Source organism: Pieris brassicae, chromosome 11 (genome assembly GCF_905147105.1).
Source record: "Pieris brassicae chromosome 11, ilPieBrab1.1, whole genome shotgun sequence".
Taxonomy (NCBI): Eukaryota; Metazoa; Arthropoda; class Insecta; order Lepidoptera; family Pieridae; genus Pieris; species Pieris brassicae.
The window spans coordinates 12,422,648-12,439,285 of record NC_059675.1 but is presented as its reverse complement, the minus strand read 5'-3'; the positions used below and the strand labels follow the sequence as shown (position 1 = coordinate 12,439,285).

Sequence of the window (16,638 nt, the reverse complement as noted above, 5' to 3'; positions counted from 1 at the left end):
TTTTCTTTCATAAGAACCTTCTCGGGAATCGGTCCAGCCGTTCACGCGTGATGCCGTGACCAAGGGAAATAGGGATTCATTTTTATTTATTAAGATATATTATATTTCATTATCGGAACAATTTGTTAAAATCAACTGCTAGTAGAATCAGTGATAGCGAAAGATACCTAAAAAAAATATTAATATAAAATAAAATAAAAACGAAATCCTAATCAATCATTAAATGTATCTTCGTCACGAGTAAAGGCATCCTGGAGTCTCACAATAGATGATTAACCAGATTTGGAGACTTCGATATTATTTATTTATTTACACTTCGTTACACTACAATATAAAAAATAACATAATAAAATCAAAAGGAGGGCAACTGGGCAACTTATCGCTTACGAGCGATCTCTTCCAGGCAACCACTGTGAATAAAGAAAAAATAAATAAAAATGTATTAAATTACATAAGACAGGCAAGTAGTGCAAAAATACGTGTTATACACAGTTATTAAAACAAAAAAGAACAAACTAAACTAAAAGATGATACATTAAAAATAGTAAGTAAACAGACACATAAATCACCACAATTTAAGATAAGTCTCACGTCAGTTAGTAAGAAAGTCAGGGATACGATGTGGACAGGTAATGTTTGTACAGAAGAAATATTACATAATTACTAACGGTAGTACCGTCTATTTTGTTTAAGCTCGGAGAGAAAATGGACAGAGGCTGCGACGAATCATGCGAATGTGCCTCGGGTGGCTTATTTGAATGTTCGCCGAGATGCAAACATCCATACATACGAAGAGGAAGACGTCTCAATGATCCCCTGTGCTTTGAATCGCCGGTTGACGAATGCTGCTCTATAGTGGCGTGCGCGAATGGCGGTGAGTTTATCACAATGACACGTTTGATGTTCTTCTTGCTATGCTGAATGAATACAAAAATAATACTGGAGTTACCATGTGTTTTGCTAATAAAAACCAAACAGGTATAATCTTGTTTCTGCTTTCAAGAGCGAGGGGTTTTCTTTTTGTTTATCTATTAAAAATAGGTAGATAAATTATGTGTTAATAAAAAAATCAATGGCGCTAAAACCTTTTTAGGTTGGCTCAGATTTCTGATCTGTTTCATGATCATTTGTAAATCTATTAGGCAAGGAGGTGATCAGCCTTCTGTGCCTGACACACGCCGTCGACTTAGACTCACTAAGGCAAGCCGGTTTCCTCACGATATCGAGTTTTTGGTTATAAACCGTTTTCCTTCACCGTTTGAGCTACTGTTAAATGCGCACATAGAAATAAAATCCATTGGCGCACAGCCGGGGATCGAACCTGCGACCTCAGAGATGAGAGTCACACGCTGTAGCCACTAGGCCAACGCTCCATGTTTTAATAAACACACATTTTTAATTGAATATTTCAAAATACAGGTTCAACTTTCATCTTCAAGCACATATAAAGTGACACAGGGAGGCCATAACCCTTATGAATAAATGAACTTAATGAACTACTTTTGAAAAAAAAATCATTTAATGATTACTTGCGTGAAACATTATAATTAATACTGTATTTCATTAATATGATATATTAATCAAAATTATTATAATTGAATCTAACCCTGGATATAAATATAGGAATACTAACGATGCCAACATTACTTATCAGCAGGAACAAACCTATCAACGTAGTTGATAAAATTATTTATTTAAATTAATTCGGAGAAATAATTCCATCTAATTAACATTCATAATTTTCAGAAATAAAACCAACGACCTCAGAAGTCTGTCGGTACGGCAACGAATCTTACCACGTTGGTGCGAAATGGGATATTGGGTGCGAACAAATATGCACTTGCGAAAGAATGTCTATCGTCACCTGTAAACCCAGGTAAGTCACAGGGTCACAACCGTGTGTAAGTTATATACACGCTTTAGAACAAAATCCGTTTAACCCGCCAAAAGAAGTATAACTTCTAAAAAATTAAACTGTTGACTATAGCTAACTTCAGGGTAACGACTTTTTTGTGACGGCGTATTGTAGAATGAAAGCTATTTATGCAGAGATCGAAATATTTGTAGTGGGCTGATAAAAAGTTTGTTTAAGTAGGTAATTACTGGGTATGAACAAAAATTTGTAGTTACTTGTTTCTCATCTCTTTTTGGATATTATTTTTATAATTGTTTCTATGTTTATGTTAAATATTCTAATTTTCTACTTTGATTAAATTTAACAATTGCAATATTCACAGATGTAACCGTATGCCACAATCGGATAGGTGCATCAATGTACAAGACCCAAAGGACGCGTGTTGCGAAATTCAAGTATGCGATGTTTCCCAAGACGTGCATGAGGAGCCAATTGACAATGGAACTGTTACATCAACTACTGCTGTAAGTAAAATTTACATTTAGCCAACGATATTATAGTGCCGTAATATCAAGACTTTTTAAATTCCATATCGAATATTGTTAGTAATTAAATATAAATTAATCCGGCGCTACTACCTTTTTAGGGGCCTCTGATTAGGTTTAAATACGTTATTCTCATAGCAGACAATAGTCACTTACATAAGAACCTTAATTGAAGATACAATTTAAATTATAGATTATATATAATATTTGTTTCACGGTAATTTATTAATCTAATAGGCAAGTGAAAGCAAACGATGTGTTTTGCTAATAAAAAACCAAACAAGTATAATATTGTTTCTGCTTTCAAGAGTAAGAGGTTTTCTTTTTGTTTATCTATATTAAACAAAGTAGATAAATTATGTGTTAATAAAAAAAAATCAATGGTGCTAAAACCTTTTTAGGTTGGCTCAGATTTCTGTATCTGTTTCATGATCATTTGTAAATAGGCAAGTAGATGATCAGCCTTCTGTGCCTGACACACGCCGTCGACTTTTTGGGTCTAAGGCAAGCCGGTTTCATCGCGGTGTTTTCCTTCACCGTTCGAGCGAATGCTAAATGCGCAGATGGACAGAAAGTCTATTGGTGCACAGCCGGGGACCGAACATATGAGTTCAGGGACAAAAGGCGCAGGCTAAAGCTACTAGGCAAACACTGCTCTTGTTAGTAATTACTTATAGCAAAATGCTGGTCACCTGTAGATATGGGCCCCTCTGGGGTTTGCCCCAACCCTTTCTAGTTGTCTCTATCTTTGCCAACAGTAAGTGAATATTTTCTTGCTATTTGCATCAAGTCATCTTTTTGGCCAGTTCATTGCCATTATAATTTAAAAGCTTATGATAGAGAATTGGTTGCTTTTTCTTTTTGACTTTGTTTATCTTCTATATTTAGTATAGTTATTTCCATAGCTCTTTGTGAAGCTCTAATCTTTAATTCAATCTTGCTGTGAACACCTATATTTGACAACCTAGAGAGAAGTTTGTTTGTATCTATTTTTTTATTGATTGATTAAGAGTACTAAGACGAGATAAATGGATGGATTACATTATATTAACAACAACTGCATGTTACACTGTGTCCACACAATGTAACATGCCGTAACATTAAACGCATCAAAGGAATTCTTAAAAGCTGTAGTTTTTGACTGATAAAGATTAGCTGAAAGGCTAACGTAAGCTCGCCCGTCCTTATTATTATTTAACTATTATAATTTGTACTGATATTTGCAACGAAGTGTCATAAATAATAAATAAATACACTGTAATATTTTTATTGGAAACTATATACATCTATAGTATATGGTATAAAGGATAAGAATCGAAAATAGTACAGCGGTGATAAGAAATCTATTATAATCTATTTAATTTGTTTTTGTTTAGAAACCTGTACACGATGCAATTGAAGCAAAAGCGACACGACCCCTGGTTCTTCTCGAACCAATTGGATCTATAAAGGTCCTCCAGAACAACAGTGTCCAAGTCAATCTAATCCATCCAAACGACTCAATGGATCCTATACATCTAGAACTCAGCAGCGATGGTGGCCGAACATACACTGACGTTGAATTGAAATATAAAAACCTCATTTTAAATCTAGAAGGTGGACGAGATTATATTCTTAAAACTAAGGAAACTGGGACAAAGTTCAATTTCACGATAACAGCGTCTGATGACAATGAAGTACTCGAAGAAAGATCTGATATTACAAGAGAGGGGTGTTATCACGATGGACAGTTTTATGCAGTTGGTGAGATATTTTACACTATTGTTTAAGTATTATCTGTGTAATGTGTAGGCTTTTTTATGGTATTAAAGCAACACAAGGTTACTGCGTCATAATTTAGTTATTTTAACAAAGATTTAGGTGCTAATCACATTTTTATACCAATTTGGTTTATTCCATAGATGAAATTGAATATTTTTCAATGAATTTCGTTTTCTCTGAAATACATTGGAAATTCACTTTCGCAATATTCGTTTTATGTGTTTATTTCGCTCCGATGTCTATAAGTCAAGGCCAAATATGCATATTTATTTTATAAATCGAATAATTTCGTTAAAATTAAATATTATAAACACAAGTCACAAATGGAGTCAAATGCAATTCATAAAATTTTCATTTAGGACGAATAATATTATATTCTTATTTAAAATTTTCGGGGGAAACATTTTATTATTATTATATATATTTTATATAATGTACACTGCCACAGGGACCAATCATTTTTTGAATTTAGTAATTATTGTTATTATTAAGAAACCACTTTTTAAACGGATTGAAGCTATGTATTATTATTAGAAACTTATAATTATTTACAAAATTTTTAATTAAAAATTTTCCGACGTTTCCCGTTCTTTACAGCGTGCGTGGTCACGGTGACGGTATTAATGTGTAAAAGCTATGTTAACAAAAAACAATACTATTGTTATTATATATATTATATCTAGGTTAAGAAAATTGTTAATACTGTATATTTGCTAGTTATGACTTATAACTTTCAGGGGAAGAAATCCACATAGGATGCACCGAGTTATGTGAATGTACGGGACCTGATACAAAGGAGTGTGCTCCTTTGGTCTGTCCTAACCATGTTGGGCTCGAATTAGTGTCCAAAGGTTGCGTCCGATGGGCGCCAAGTCCGCCCCCTCAGCCGCCCAATTGTTGCCCACGGACTGCCCGTTGTCTGAGCGACGGTACCTGCCATTATAAAGGCATTGCGTAAGTGCTGTTTGTTAAACGTTTGCTCAATTATCTAACTGATAATCTGTCATGAAGCACATCTTGTAATCAAAACGATGAATTATGATTATTATGAACTTGGTACTTGCGAAAAATATCAATATCTTCATACCTGTACATAAATAAATAAATTATCGTTTAAAATAATTAATTCCCTTGAAATATTGTAATTTTTTTTTGGTAAATTTACAGTAGGTTCTACTTTATCTTTTTGTATCAGATGGAAATATACCAACTTGTTAAACAACCAGCTCATCGATTTCTAACATAAGGCTTAAAAGTATTGTATATGTGTCAGTACAAGCCACGCTTTAAATATGAGTGTCGTTGAACACCGAACTGATTTTAATTATCTATTCAAGAATCCCAAACTGGAGCGAGGTCCCACTTCATTTGACGGGTTGCGAACAGCGCTGCTTCTGTGAGAACGGCGAGTTAGATTGTCAAGAAGCTTGCAACCCTCTTCCGCCCTTGCCGCCTCAGAACCTGAGATGCCCTCCGATGCACCGGCCAGCACCTGTTAATGTGTCCGACGAAGACTGTTGTAAGGAGTGGGGTTGTGCTCCGCATGGTAAGTCTATACCATTTTCAATTAAAAAATATTAAATGAATCCGCGATCGGAATCCAAATAGCTACTGCTATTTTTTAATTATATTGAATTTTGAATTAAAGATATCAAAATTCCCATCACGATATATAACCATTACGATCCGTGTTTTGGATATAGATATTGGTAGGTTTTAAAATATTGATTAGTCAGTCAGCAAAATTTTAATGCATAATATCATAATATTTTGATAATACGTGGGTAACACTGAACATGTTTAGAACTGGCCAGTTAGAAACATTGCTAATGAAAACTTATTTTGAATTTCATTTTTAGAACTCTGTGGTAACCTAATGTAGTAAATTGCATTCATTTTTCATTTGTTTTTTTAATTGGCGGCAAATCTAAAACTCATGTTACACGTGAAAATGAACCTAACGAGAAAATTTTCGGCCTATGATTTATTATGACTTTCGTTGTGGGCTCAACAAAGCAAAGCTATGATAGGCTGTGATTAGCATTTCTTAATAAAGCCCCATCTCGTGCCACTGTTTCCAATTGGTTTTCCGAGTTTAAGAGTGGACGTAGCAATCTCAATGATGATCCGCGTGAGGGACGTTCTTTAACAGTGACTACTAAAGATAACATCAGTGCTGAGCGATGCATGATAGAGGAAGATAAGAGAGTGACCTATCAGCAGATACGGGCAAGCCTAGGCATTGGTATAAGTCAAGTTCAAAAAATATTACACGAATATTTAGGCGACAGGAAGCTTTGTACAAGATGGATTCCCCTTCGCATGGACTGGTGAATATTTGACTATGGCAGGTGTTTAGATAATGAGTCATCCGCCATACAATCCTGACCTAGCGCCCTGTGACTTTCATTTATACCCAAGAACTAAAGATAAAATTCGAGGTATTCGCTTTACGAGCCGTGAAAATGCAGCGTACCACAATGCCATAGAAGAGACCCTAAGCAACCATGGGCCCACTGATTTTCTCAGTGGTTCCATCGAATGCGACGATGTGTAGAGAGGAACAGAAAACAATAAAAGTATCGGCAACTTTCTACATTAAGCCGTTTTTCATTAACTAAACATTTTCAGTGTTACCTAGGTATCATTGTAATAATTATATATATTTTTATATAACGCAAAACAGTGCTAATATTGACGTACAAATATAAATTCATAAATATTAATCTCGCTGTAAAAACATATCTAATAATCATTTAATAGAATTTGTATTACCTGAGTTTAATGGTTGTATATTAAAATTGGCACTATTATCATTTCATTAAAACCATAAGCTTGTCATACGCTTATCATTATAACCATTGCATGCTAATCATTCACTCATTACAGCTGGAATGAACGCATCGACTCAAAAACATAAAACTTATCCGAAAAATAACTATGTCACTCCATCAACATTGACAACACCCAGATTTGTTTTACCCACCCCATCACTTACCACAGAAGCAATGAACTTCAAAAGATTACATTCAGCAAATTTGGATTTTTTTAAACACTTGCGTCCTATTAAAACCGGAATACCTAAATATTTGAAGTCCTTAGTTCCAGTCATGCTGAATAATACTTATAGAGAAGCAGATGAGCATAAAAATGTAACAGCCTTTACAATGTATGATGTAGATTCCGTTAAGAATTTAAATAACCAACCAGTAGTAGAACCAACTAAGAGTGCAGATCAAATGTCATATGTAATCCCTACAAAAAAATTCCACTCAGGGATCGTAGTTGCGACTCATGATCGCCAAAAAGAGAAAACTAATATGTGGGATACAAATGGTATTAAACAAAGAATACCCGATCATTATGTTAACGATTTAAATGTTCCAACGTCTAAAGAAAATGTTAAATATTTTACTCCAGCATATGCACCTAAAGATTTGATGATTCAGCATCAACAGTTTAGTCATTTAGATCCAAGTCAATATTTCAGAGATAATATGTTTGCTCCTTTAAAAAACAATGAATCTGATATAGTTTTTAATCCTATTCCTAAAAACACAATTCCGATAGATGTGAATCAAATCGATCACATAATACAAAATAACCAAGGGAAATATGTTACCGTATTACGAAATCAAGATCTGCAAATGTCAAAGACAAACTCAGTAGAAAAAACTGCATGGAAGCCAGACATTCGTAAGCATTTGCTTCTCAAAGCTCCTAGTCCTTATGAAACGGTTCTCCTTAGAGCTCTTCCTAACACAAGACTCCATTCAACAATCAATGAACCAATGAAAAGTCAAAAAAGTCCTTCAAAGTATTCAACCCTCGACCTCGAAAATATTTTAAGTCAGATGGAAGTAGAGACCGATGTGAACCGAAACCTTGGACGATCAGCTGAAAAGAATCGAGCGACCGCGGCAGGTCAGTGACCTCGCCTTGGTATCTCATTTCTATAACCTTTTTTTACGACACACTTTTCTTTTCAGGCATTTTCAGTCTTCCAAATATACTCATCAGTACACACTATCATCAACTGTCGCACATTTCTCATACTTATTTAACAACTATTTTGTGATATATTTAGTTTTACAGTTGATTATAGTTGTCATGTGTCCAAATCCGAGCATTTTACAGGTCAACTACCGCCAGGATTCCCAGGCAGTCCAGCATTTCTCCCAACCGCGCCACCAGATGATATATTTTCAGACAACCAAAATGATATTCATAGACCTTCTAATCCGTTGGGGCCTCCGTTGGCTGGTCTTCCACCTGGGTTACAAATACCAAGTTTTGGAGAGGAAAATAGAAAATTAACGGTTATTTCGTTACAATCAGACTCGCCGACAAGTATTAAAATGTTGTTTGGTTTGCCTCCTGTGTTGGTTGGGCTACGAGGAAGTGTCGACTTAAGATACACAGATACTGAGTAAGTATATATTAATCACATATTTATATCTGACTTATTACATTTTTAGCCTAATGGTTTCAGCGTGCGACTCTCATCCCTGAGGTCGTAGGTTCGATCCCCGGCTGTGCACCAGTGGATTTTCTTTCTATGTGCGCATTTAACATTAGATCGAACGGTGAAGGAAAACATCGTGAGGAAACCGGCTTGCCTTAGACCCAAAAAGTCGACGGCGTGTGTCAGGCACAGAAGGCTGATCACCTACTTGCCTATTAGTTTAAAAAATGATCATGAAACAGATACAGAACTCTGAGGCCAAGACCTAAAAAGATTGTAGAGCCATTTATTTTTTTATGATAGCTGTACTACCAACTTTTATTCAGTGATCGTCACTTATTAATTAGACTTGAGAAATTTCATATATTATTGTAAAATCTGGTGTAAATTATTCGAAATACTAGGACAGTTCGCATTATTAATACTTTTATATATACATTTCGCTTAATGCTATGTACTAAGCTTGGCAAATGTATATGCCGAAAAGGATGTATATATTAAAATATGAATTAACATTTTTTAGCGATGATGACGTTTCACATTGGTATTCTCAAGTATTTGCACCAGCTGATGAGATACTGACCACTCCTCGGCTGGAGTTCCGTTTAGCTGGACTCAAACCGGAGACAACGTACAAAATACGTGGCAAACTACTCTTACATAATCTGCCAGTGGAACCTGAGAGTAAAATTTATACAATACGAACTCAAAGTGAATCGACAGTAAGTAAATCTCTATATAAATAAAAATCATTCGGAAAATATGTTGCTAAGTGCAAATCGATGATGGCTGGGCTAATTTGATTTTTTTATTTATGTGATTTCTGAGGAAGGTTGGAAAAGTCCAAAAAATAACACGAACAGTTTCTTCCCCTTAATAGAGACCGTAAGTAGTGTTAAAGGACACCTTATGTTAAAAATCCTTTTATTAGTAAGTGTGTCATTGTGCAGACAAAATTCATTAAAAAAATTTTTACTTACTTTTTTATTCTTAAAAAAACTATGTATCTATATCATAGCAAATAGTTCCATATGTTGGTATACTAAATACAAAGTAAAAAGTCATATATATATAAATGAGCAAAAAATATAATAATCTGTGTAACTTCTTACCAATTCTTGAAAGACCGGCAATGCGGTCGCGAACCCTCTGGCATTGATAATGTAAACAAAACATCAGGTAAGCCTCCTGCCCGTTTGCCCATTGTTCTATACAAAAAACACTAATAAAATATAATTCGATTATAAATCTAAAGGCTGAAATGAAACTGGCGGCCTCGCTATAAGCGGTCTCTTTAAGGCAATTATTAAACAGTTTTTGTTGAATAACTTAGTTTACAAAATATTTTTGTAGAATGTTGAGGAACCGGAACCAGAGGAGAAACGAAGAGATATCGACTGTAAATTGTCAGTGGTAGAGGTGAATGACACTACAGCGCAAGTCACTTGGCGACACTTCACCGAGGATGAGCTGCAATTCATTGATGGAGTTCAAGTTCGGTAGGACGGCATGTTATGTAATTCGAATTTAATGACAACCTCTTCTGTGTATGAGCCTGCGATGAAAAAGAAATACATAAAATTTACTTTCCAAGCTCCGCGTGTAGAGATAATAATAGATTTTTTTTTAAATCGAATCTCCCTATTGGCCTTAAGGGGCTTTACAGCTCAGCTCGGGCTGTTTTGGCGAGCATTGCTCGGCCAGAATCTCCGGCGTCTCCTGTGAGACTCGAACCTCGGCTTGGGCCGTCGAGGGGTGGTCAATCGCCTGAAGGGCAGGACGGAAGCTCACTGGAGTGTGCGAAGTGCGAAGTATAGGTCCTCGCCTTCCCCGGTGAAGGCGGTTTCTTACCCTAATCTGTGATTGGCTATTTTTATTATTATTGGCCGCGCGGGCGGCTTAATTTATTGTTAGCTACGCTCATTGGATCGTCCGGATCCGTTAATGTACGTCGAGGCCTCCTACGAGCCTTTTTTGTCGGGAAGGGGTAGTAGTTGATGATTTTACGCACCAGCGGATTGGGATGGTGTTTAGCCTTATCGAAGTGGCGTAATAATAATACACTTCGGTATAATAAACAGTCACCGCTATGGTAAGTAAAACAATACCGCGTTTCCAGAAACGACAACTGTCATATATTGATCGGCATGATAATCAACTATTGACTAAAAAGTAACTTTGTTAACGCTTCATTCTTCTTACATGGGACATAAATGGACAGCATTACTCTTTTTGTGTACTATTGGGTGGACAAAGAATATCCGTGGATCTCCAAAATACCGACCACATCCATATATACCCAAATAGTTTTCACGAATCGACCATTTTGGGAAATCCTATATAGTTTTTTTCCTTTCTAGGTATCGACCAGTAGGAACTCCTATTTACAGCATGACTGAGCTGCTACACCATAGTCGATCAGCAGCATACCTTCAGGACCTGAGACCGGAGACCAGATACGAAGCTTCACTGGTTCTCATTCCTCCCACAAGAGCTGTCACTGAATTAGTTGACTCGGGGCATGTTGAGTTCACTACAGCTCCATACATTGGTAAGTGTTTAATATTAAACGCATTGAAAATATATTTTTTTGGATTCCAACAGTTGAAATTATTTACTTTCTATCATGAATTTTTTTATATATTTTGAAATTATTTGGATTAGCGCCATCTAATAGCGTATATTGAAACTATTAATCTAAAGAGTGATATAGCCTAAGATTCTCAAAAGAACCTTCTAATAATGCTTCATGACTTAATTATAAATGTTTCAGATCCATACAACTGGTCCGTGACAGTCGAGGCTCGTGCCGTTGGTTCAGAAGCCGCTGAAGTCACGTGGCATGGAGTACCGTCTCCCGCAGAGCGTTGGGTGAGGGTCTACCGAGCAGCACACGCCTGTGGTACGAGTAGAAAGGAACACGACGACTTCAGACTCGCCACAAGGGACTTACCACCAGCCATCACTTTGATGGGATTGCAACCGAGTGCTAAGTATGTTTCACAGTGGAAGTCAAATCTATCCCCTTTTTGATCCCAACATATTTTTGAAAATCCTTTAGGGTTTTTCCTTTTTATCAAATTTATTATAGGTAAAGGTTTTCTACCTTATGTAAAAAATAAGACAAATCAGATATAGCACAAATTGTTTGTCATTCACCTAAACACTACTGACAAGGGTTCTAAGAACGAATTTTAGTTTTATAAAAACAAGGTTTCAAATTTATCGATTATGTAAGAAATAATATCAGCACAGCATCCAAAATGCATGCAGATCTTAAAATCATTGGTACCTTAGCATTATTATATGGCGCTACATTTAATAATAATATAATTTTTTTATAATTTAATTTAATAATTTAATTCAGACACTTTTATACTTAAAAACATTTATATCTCTATCATCTCATTATTTTTAAATATATGTGATATTTTTGGCAAATCTACCCATCATCTAAGTTGTCTTACTCTTTTGCATTGAACCTTGAAGAACAGTACTTTCTTCCTGCAGATTTTTGTTCCTCTTGCCTAATACCGCTACATTACTCGATTTTCAATATTTTTTAGGTGTCGTGTATGGCTTGAACTATTTTTAACAAATGGAAAAGTTAAGACCAGCAATGTCCTGGAAATCAACACAAAATCATTAGATTCACCTGAACCAGTCGACAGTAAGTATTTTTCTGCAATACATTTACATATACAGCTATTAAGGATGACCCGAAATTATTTCTGTATCAGGTAGTACTAGTGTAGTACCTGACTCAATTGAATGTAATATTTTTAAGCTCAAATATGTATAAAAATCGTGTACGTTGGAGAATTGCCCGCAGAAGTCATAATCTTTGATCTGTGATGGATAATAAACCTTGTTCCATTGTATTGTCCAAAAGAGGTCAACATAGATGAGGTATAGAATTCAGTTGTATCCTTCTGTAAGGAAGTAATGCTACAAAAGGAGACAGCAGAACGTGTGAGGCGCTTCCTCGTCCTTTAGGACGAATCCTAGGGTTAGAAGACGTGGAGTAAATACTGAAGATATAGTTACAACCTCCTATTTAGTGTGTACCAAACCGGAGCTTTTTGAGCGTAACATGGCGTTGAGGTCCCGTTAGAATTCAAGAGCGATCCAGACCCCGAAATGCATATTTTCCCCATTCGCACTTTTTTCCCGAAGCGATAGGCAGAGAATACTCATTTCCACTTGCTACGGTCCTGATATACCACTTTCATGACATTCACCATGCATTCGTACTATACATCACAATTAAATTCATAGGTTCAGTCAATATTAATAAAAAATGGGAAGGTTTTAAATTTACTAACAACAAATCCCCAATCAAAAGCGTAGAGCGGCAGGACGAAGAAACCTTTCACTGTTCTTTTTAATTGCCACCTATAACAAAAGTACCTCAAATTCCAGATGAAATAGAAGCATCATCTATAGCTGGGAGCCGGAATGCTCCGCGCGGCGATTACTACGGCGCGTTAGTGATCGTAGGCGTCATTGCGGCCCTTGGAGCCCTATCCTCTGTGCTTCTACTGCTTGTGGTCATACGCAGACATCGACCGCACTCTGTGCCTATAACGCGTGAGTATATATGCTTTTTTTATGTATGAAGGCAAATTGGCTAGAGGCTCACCTAATATTAAGTGATTACACATGCACACTCACATTACCAGAAGGCTCGCAAGTACGTTGCCGGCTTTTCAAGAATTGGTACGCTCTTTTCTCGAGGGACCCTAAGACATCCGTAATTATAGAGAATGATACATTTTATGTTTTTTTTTATGTAATACGAGGCAAACAGGCAGGAGGCTCACCTGATGTTAAGTGATACCGCCGCCCATGGACACTCACATTGCCAGAAGGCTCGCAAGTGCGTTTCCAGCCTTTCAAGAATTGGTACGCTCTTTTCTTGAAGGACCCTAAGTCGAATTGGTTCGGAAATACTTCAGTCAGTGGAGAGCTGGTTCCACATAGTGGTGGTGCGCGGCAAAAACTGCCTTAGAAAACGCTCAGTTGTAGAACGACGGACGTCGAGGTGATACGGATGGTATTTTGTTGGAGCACGATTTGATGCAGCGCCATCTCGTTTGCAAAGAAATTTATATCAAACGCTGTTACAATATGTTGAATTTTTTTAAGATAACAATTAATAGATGAAACGTTACATGTAAAATTCTGTTAAATATTTTATCGGCTGGTGATCCGATTTTAGGTTAAAATACCAAATGTTTGGAATTGCATTGACTAGATGTCGTTTCAGCTGTGCCAACAGCGCCCCGCGAGTCATCACTGCCTCCTTACGACAACCCTGCCTACAAACTCGAGTTGCAGCAGGAAACTATGGGTAAGTAATAATTTTACCAATAAATTTGCAGTAACTAGTAGATTATAGAAAAAAAAATTAAAAAGCTTCTATTATAAAAACATGCCCAAGAAGTAGATTCCACTTTTAGGCGTATTTGGGTCTTATTACAAAAAGTATTTGTCCAATTAGTATTAAACCAGTGCCAAGAGTACGGCAGTCTTTAATTTCAGCTAAATTCTTCTAGGTATTTTTTAATATATATTATACAGCGGAAAGATATTTTCTTTATGGATACACTCAAAGACTACTGAATCATACTTTTATATTTGTCAATGTGTATTTCCATCACATTTAATTTTCTAAATATCATCGCTCTACGATATTTAGGAGCGGAATATCAACGAACATTTATTTCGAGAGCTTCCTTCATGTTCGTTTAACGCAGCTAAAACCTCATACGGCTGTGGGTGCCTGCATCACGATGTATTTAAATAAAACGTGTGTCTATTTATGTACATGCGTTGGAAGTTATACAACTTTGACGTAACATGTTAAAAATCTTTTTAAATTTTTTAACTTTCGCCTTATTCTACGTTTGTAGACAAAACGATACTAACAATAAAAACATCCCTAAAAAAAACTAAAATGTTAAGTATAGCTAACTTCGGGGTGTGGGTTTTTTGTGACGGTGTGCGTGCGCATCGTAAAAATTTACTCTCATCATTTTTCTCTGACGCGCCAAAGGACTCACTTCAAAAGTTATACCATAGATATCAAACTACTTAATCACCAATCCAGAAGTTATAGATCATTGCCGTATAATGCTTTCTTTGGAGGTGATTAGATTTATTTTTAGTAAGGTGCCTTTATAACGTGAGAGAGTTGTTAGACCAAAAGTTTTGACAATAGTAATAACTATATTTTCTGATCTTATTATTATGACATTATGATAATTAATATGACGTTTACATGCTTATTTCTATATGGCTGATTGTGCGTTTCTTTATCATTAATCAGAATGTCCCTATACAAATTAACGATTTATTAAAGCTAATAATAAAATATATTTTTACAGACCTCTGACAGTTAAGTTCCCGTGAGCACAGCAATATGCTCAACGGGTTTTCGGAAAGGGCCATTGATGTCGGACCGAATGGCCGATCCTATAATGAAGTGGGGCTATAAATATGTATGAACCAGACTAAAGATGGACGTTTATTCGTTGCTATGACAACCAGCTTGTCACAACATCTCCATAGCAACGGATGACATTTTCAGCGGATTAAGTAGAAAGTGACATCTGTGGTATACTCAGTTTATGTCCAAGGTTCCAGAGTTAGAAATTTACAAGTTTATAAATATTTATATTAATAGATTCTAAGGACCTTTCATTTTTGACGTGAAAACTTGTTTGGATTCGTTGTTATTTGAAAGTATATTAAATGAAATCATTGTAGTTTTTATTTATTATAAATTAAAATTACATTCGTCTCATTATCTTGAAACCAAGAGCTGCGAACTTCTGTTATCATAACTTTAGAGAATTTAATAAAAGACTCTGGGTACAACCGCCGTATCGCGCTCTAACTGTGGTTATTAACCCGGGCATAAATTTGTACATATGGACTATGTCTGAACAACGAATTGTATGTTTTTAATGCATTGTAATATAGCTTGTAATTGCATATGTTATTATTTTCAAAATAAGTGCCTCTTAGTAATATATAATTGTAAATAGTGTTATATAATAAGGAAATTTGCTTAAATACATTAATGTACTAGTTATCATGTTAATTATTTTTTTTTTAATCCTAAAACAGTACTTTCTTGAATAGAAATTAATTTAATCAAGTTTTAGAATGCTGTCGTAATAGTTGTCATTTTTAATTGATAACACCTCAAACTGATATTTTTCAATTAATTAATCATAATACTTTTAAATAATATCGACGTCCGCCTTTTCAAGGCATTTTTTTCCGCGTACCACCGCTATGTGGAACTAGCTGCCCACTGAAGTAATTCCGAACGAATTCGACTTAGGGTCCTCAAGATAGGTGCGTACCAATTCTTAAAAGGCCGGCAACGCACTCGCGAGTCCTCTGGCATTGTGAGTGGCAATGGGTGGCGGTATCACTTAACATCAGATGAGCCAAAATTGCATTCAGTATTTCTTATACATACATAGGTTTTTCGTGTAATTATCGTTTTAATTGTTACAGCCACATTGTTACATTTATAAGCAATAAATTTATTTATTTCGAAAAATGTGTACTTATTATATTAATATTTTATAGTGTCCCAATTTTATAAATGTATTAAATGTCCATAAGTCGTCGTTTTTTTAAGTTAACCATTGAAAAACTTTCTACAATTCGATTACACCAACCTTGATTAGTTTATATTCATTGAAAACAGATGGCGCTGATATACGTCAAGTTAGCTTATGCTAACTGCTTGATACTCACATCATAATATACATAAGTTAAAAAAAATAATGGCGCTACAACCTTTTTAGGTCTGAGCCTCAGATTTCTGTATCTGTTTCGTGAATCGAATAGGCAAGTAGGTGATCAGCCTTCTGTGCCTGAAGCTTTTTTGGTTCCGAGGCAAGCCAGTTTCCTCACGATGTTTTCCTTCACCGTTCGAGCGAATGTTAAATACGCACATAAAAAAAATCCATTGGTGCACAGCCGGGGAT

General features: G+C 35.7%; 1 protein-coding gene across 2 annotated transcripts in view; it reads left to right on the top strand.

Moving 5' to 3' along the window:
* LOC123716394 (putative epidermal cell surface receptor) overlaps window positions 1-15,280 on the top strand; it is a 40,881-nt gene extending 25,601 nt beyond the window's left edge. The window contains exons 4-18 of one of the 2 annotated variants that reach the window (XM_045672116.1): window positions 694-874; window positions 1,747-1,876; window positions 2,238-2,379; window positions 3,777-4,143; window positions 4,899-5,115; window positions 5,499-5,707; window positions 8,299-8,590; window positions 9,150-9,348; window positions 9,980-10,125; window positions 10,987-11,177; window positions 11,400-11,619; window positions 12,193-12,296; window positions 13,049-13,216; window positions 13,908-13,979; window positions 15,016-15,280. In XM_045672116.1, the coding sequence (XP_045528072.1) occupies window positions 694-874; window positions 1,747-1,876; window positions 2,238-2,379; window positions 3,777-4,143; window positions 4,899-5,115; window positions 5,499-5,707; window positions 8,299-8,590; window positions 9,150-9,348; window positions 9,980-10,125; window positions 10,987-11,177; window positions 11,400-11,619; window positions 12,193-12,296; window positions 13,049-13,216; window positions 13,908-13,979; window positions 15,016-15,023 (2,646 nt within the window). In that variant the 3' untranslated portion in view covers window positions 15,024-15,280. Of the gene's footprint in view, window positions 1-693; window positions 875-1,746; window positions 1,877-2,237; window positions 2,380-3,776; window positions 4,144-4,898; window positions 5,116-5,498; window positions 5,708-8,298; window positions 8,591-9,149; window positions 9,349-9,979; window positions 10,126-10,986; window positions 11,178-11,399; window positions 11,620-12,192; window positions 12,297-13,048; window positions 13,217-13,895; window positions 13,980-15,015 lie in introns of both variants that reach the window. The other variant, XM_045672115.1, reaches the window with a different exon arrangement.
* Window positions 15,281-16,638: the final 1,358 nt, after the last annotated feature.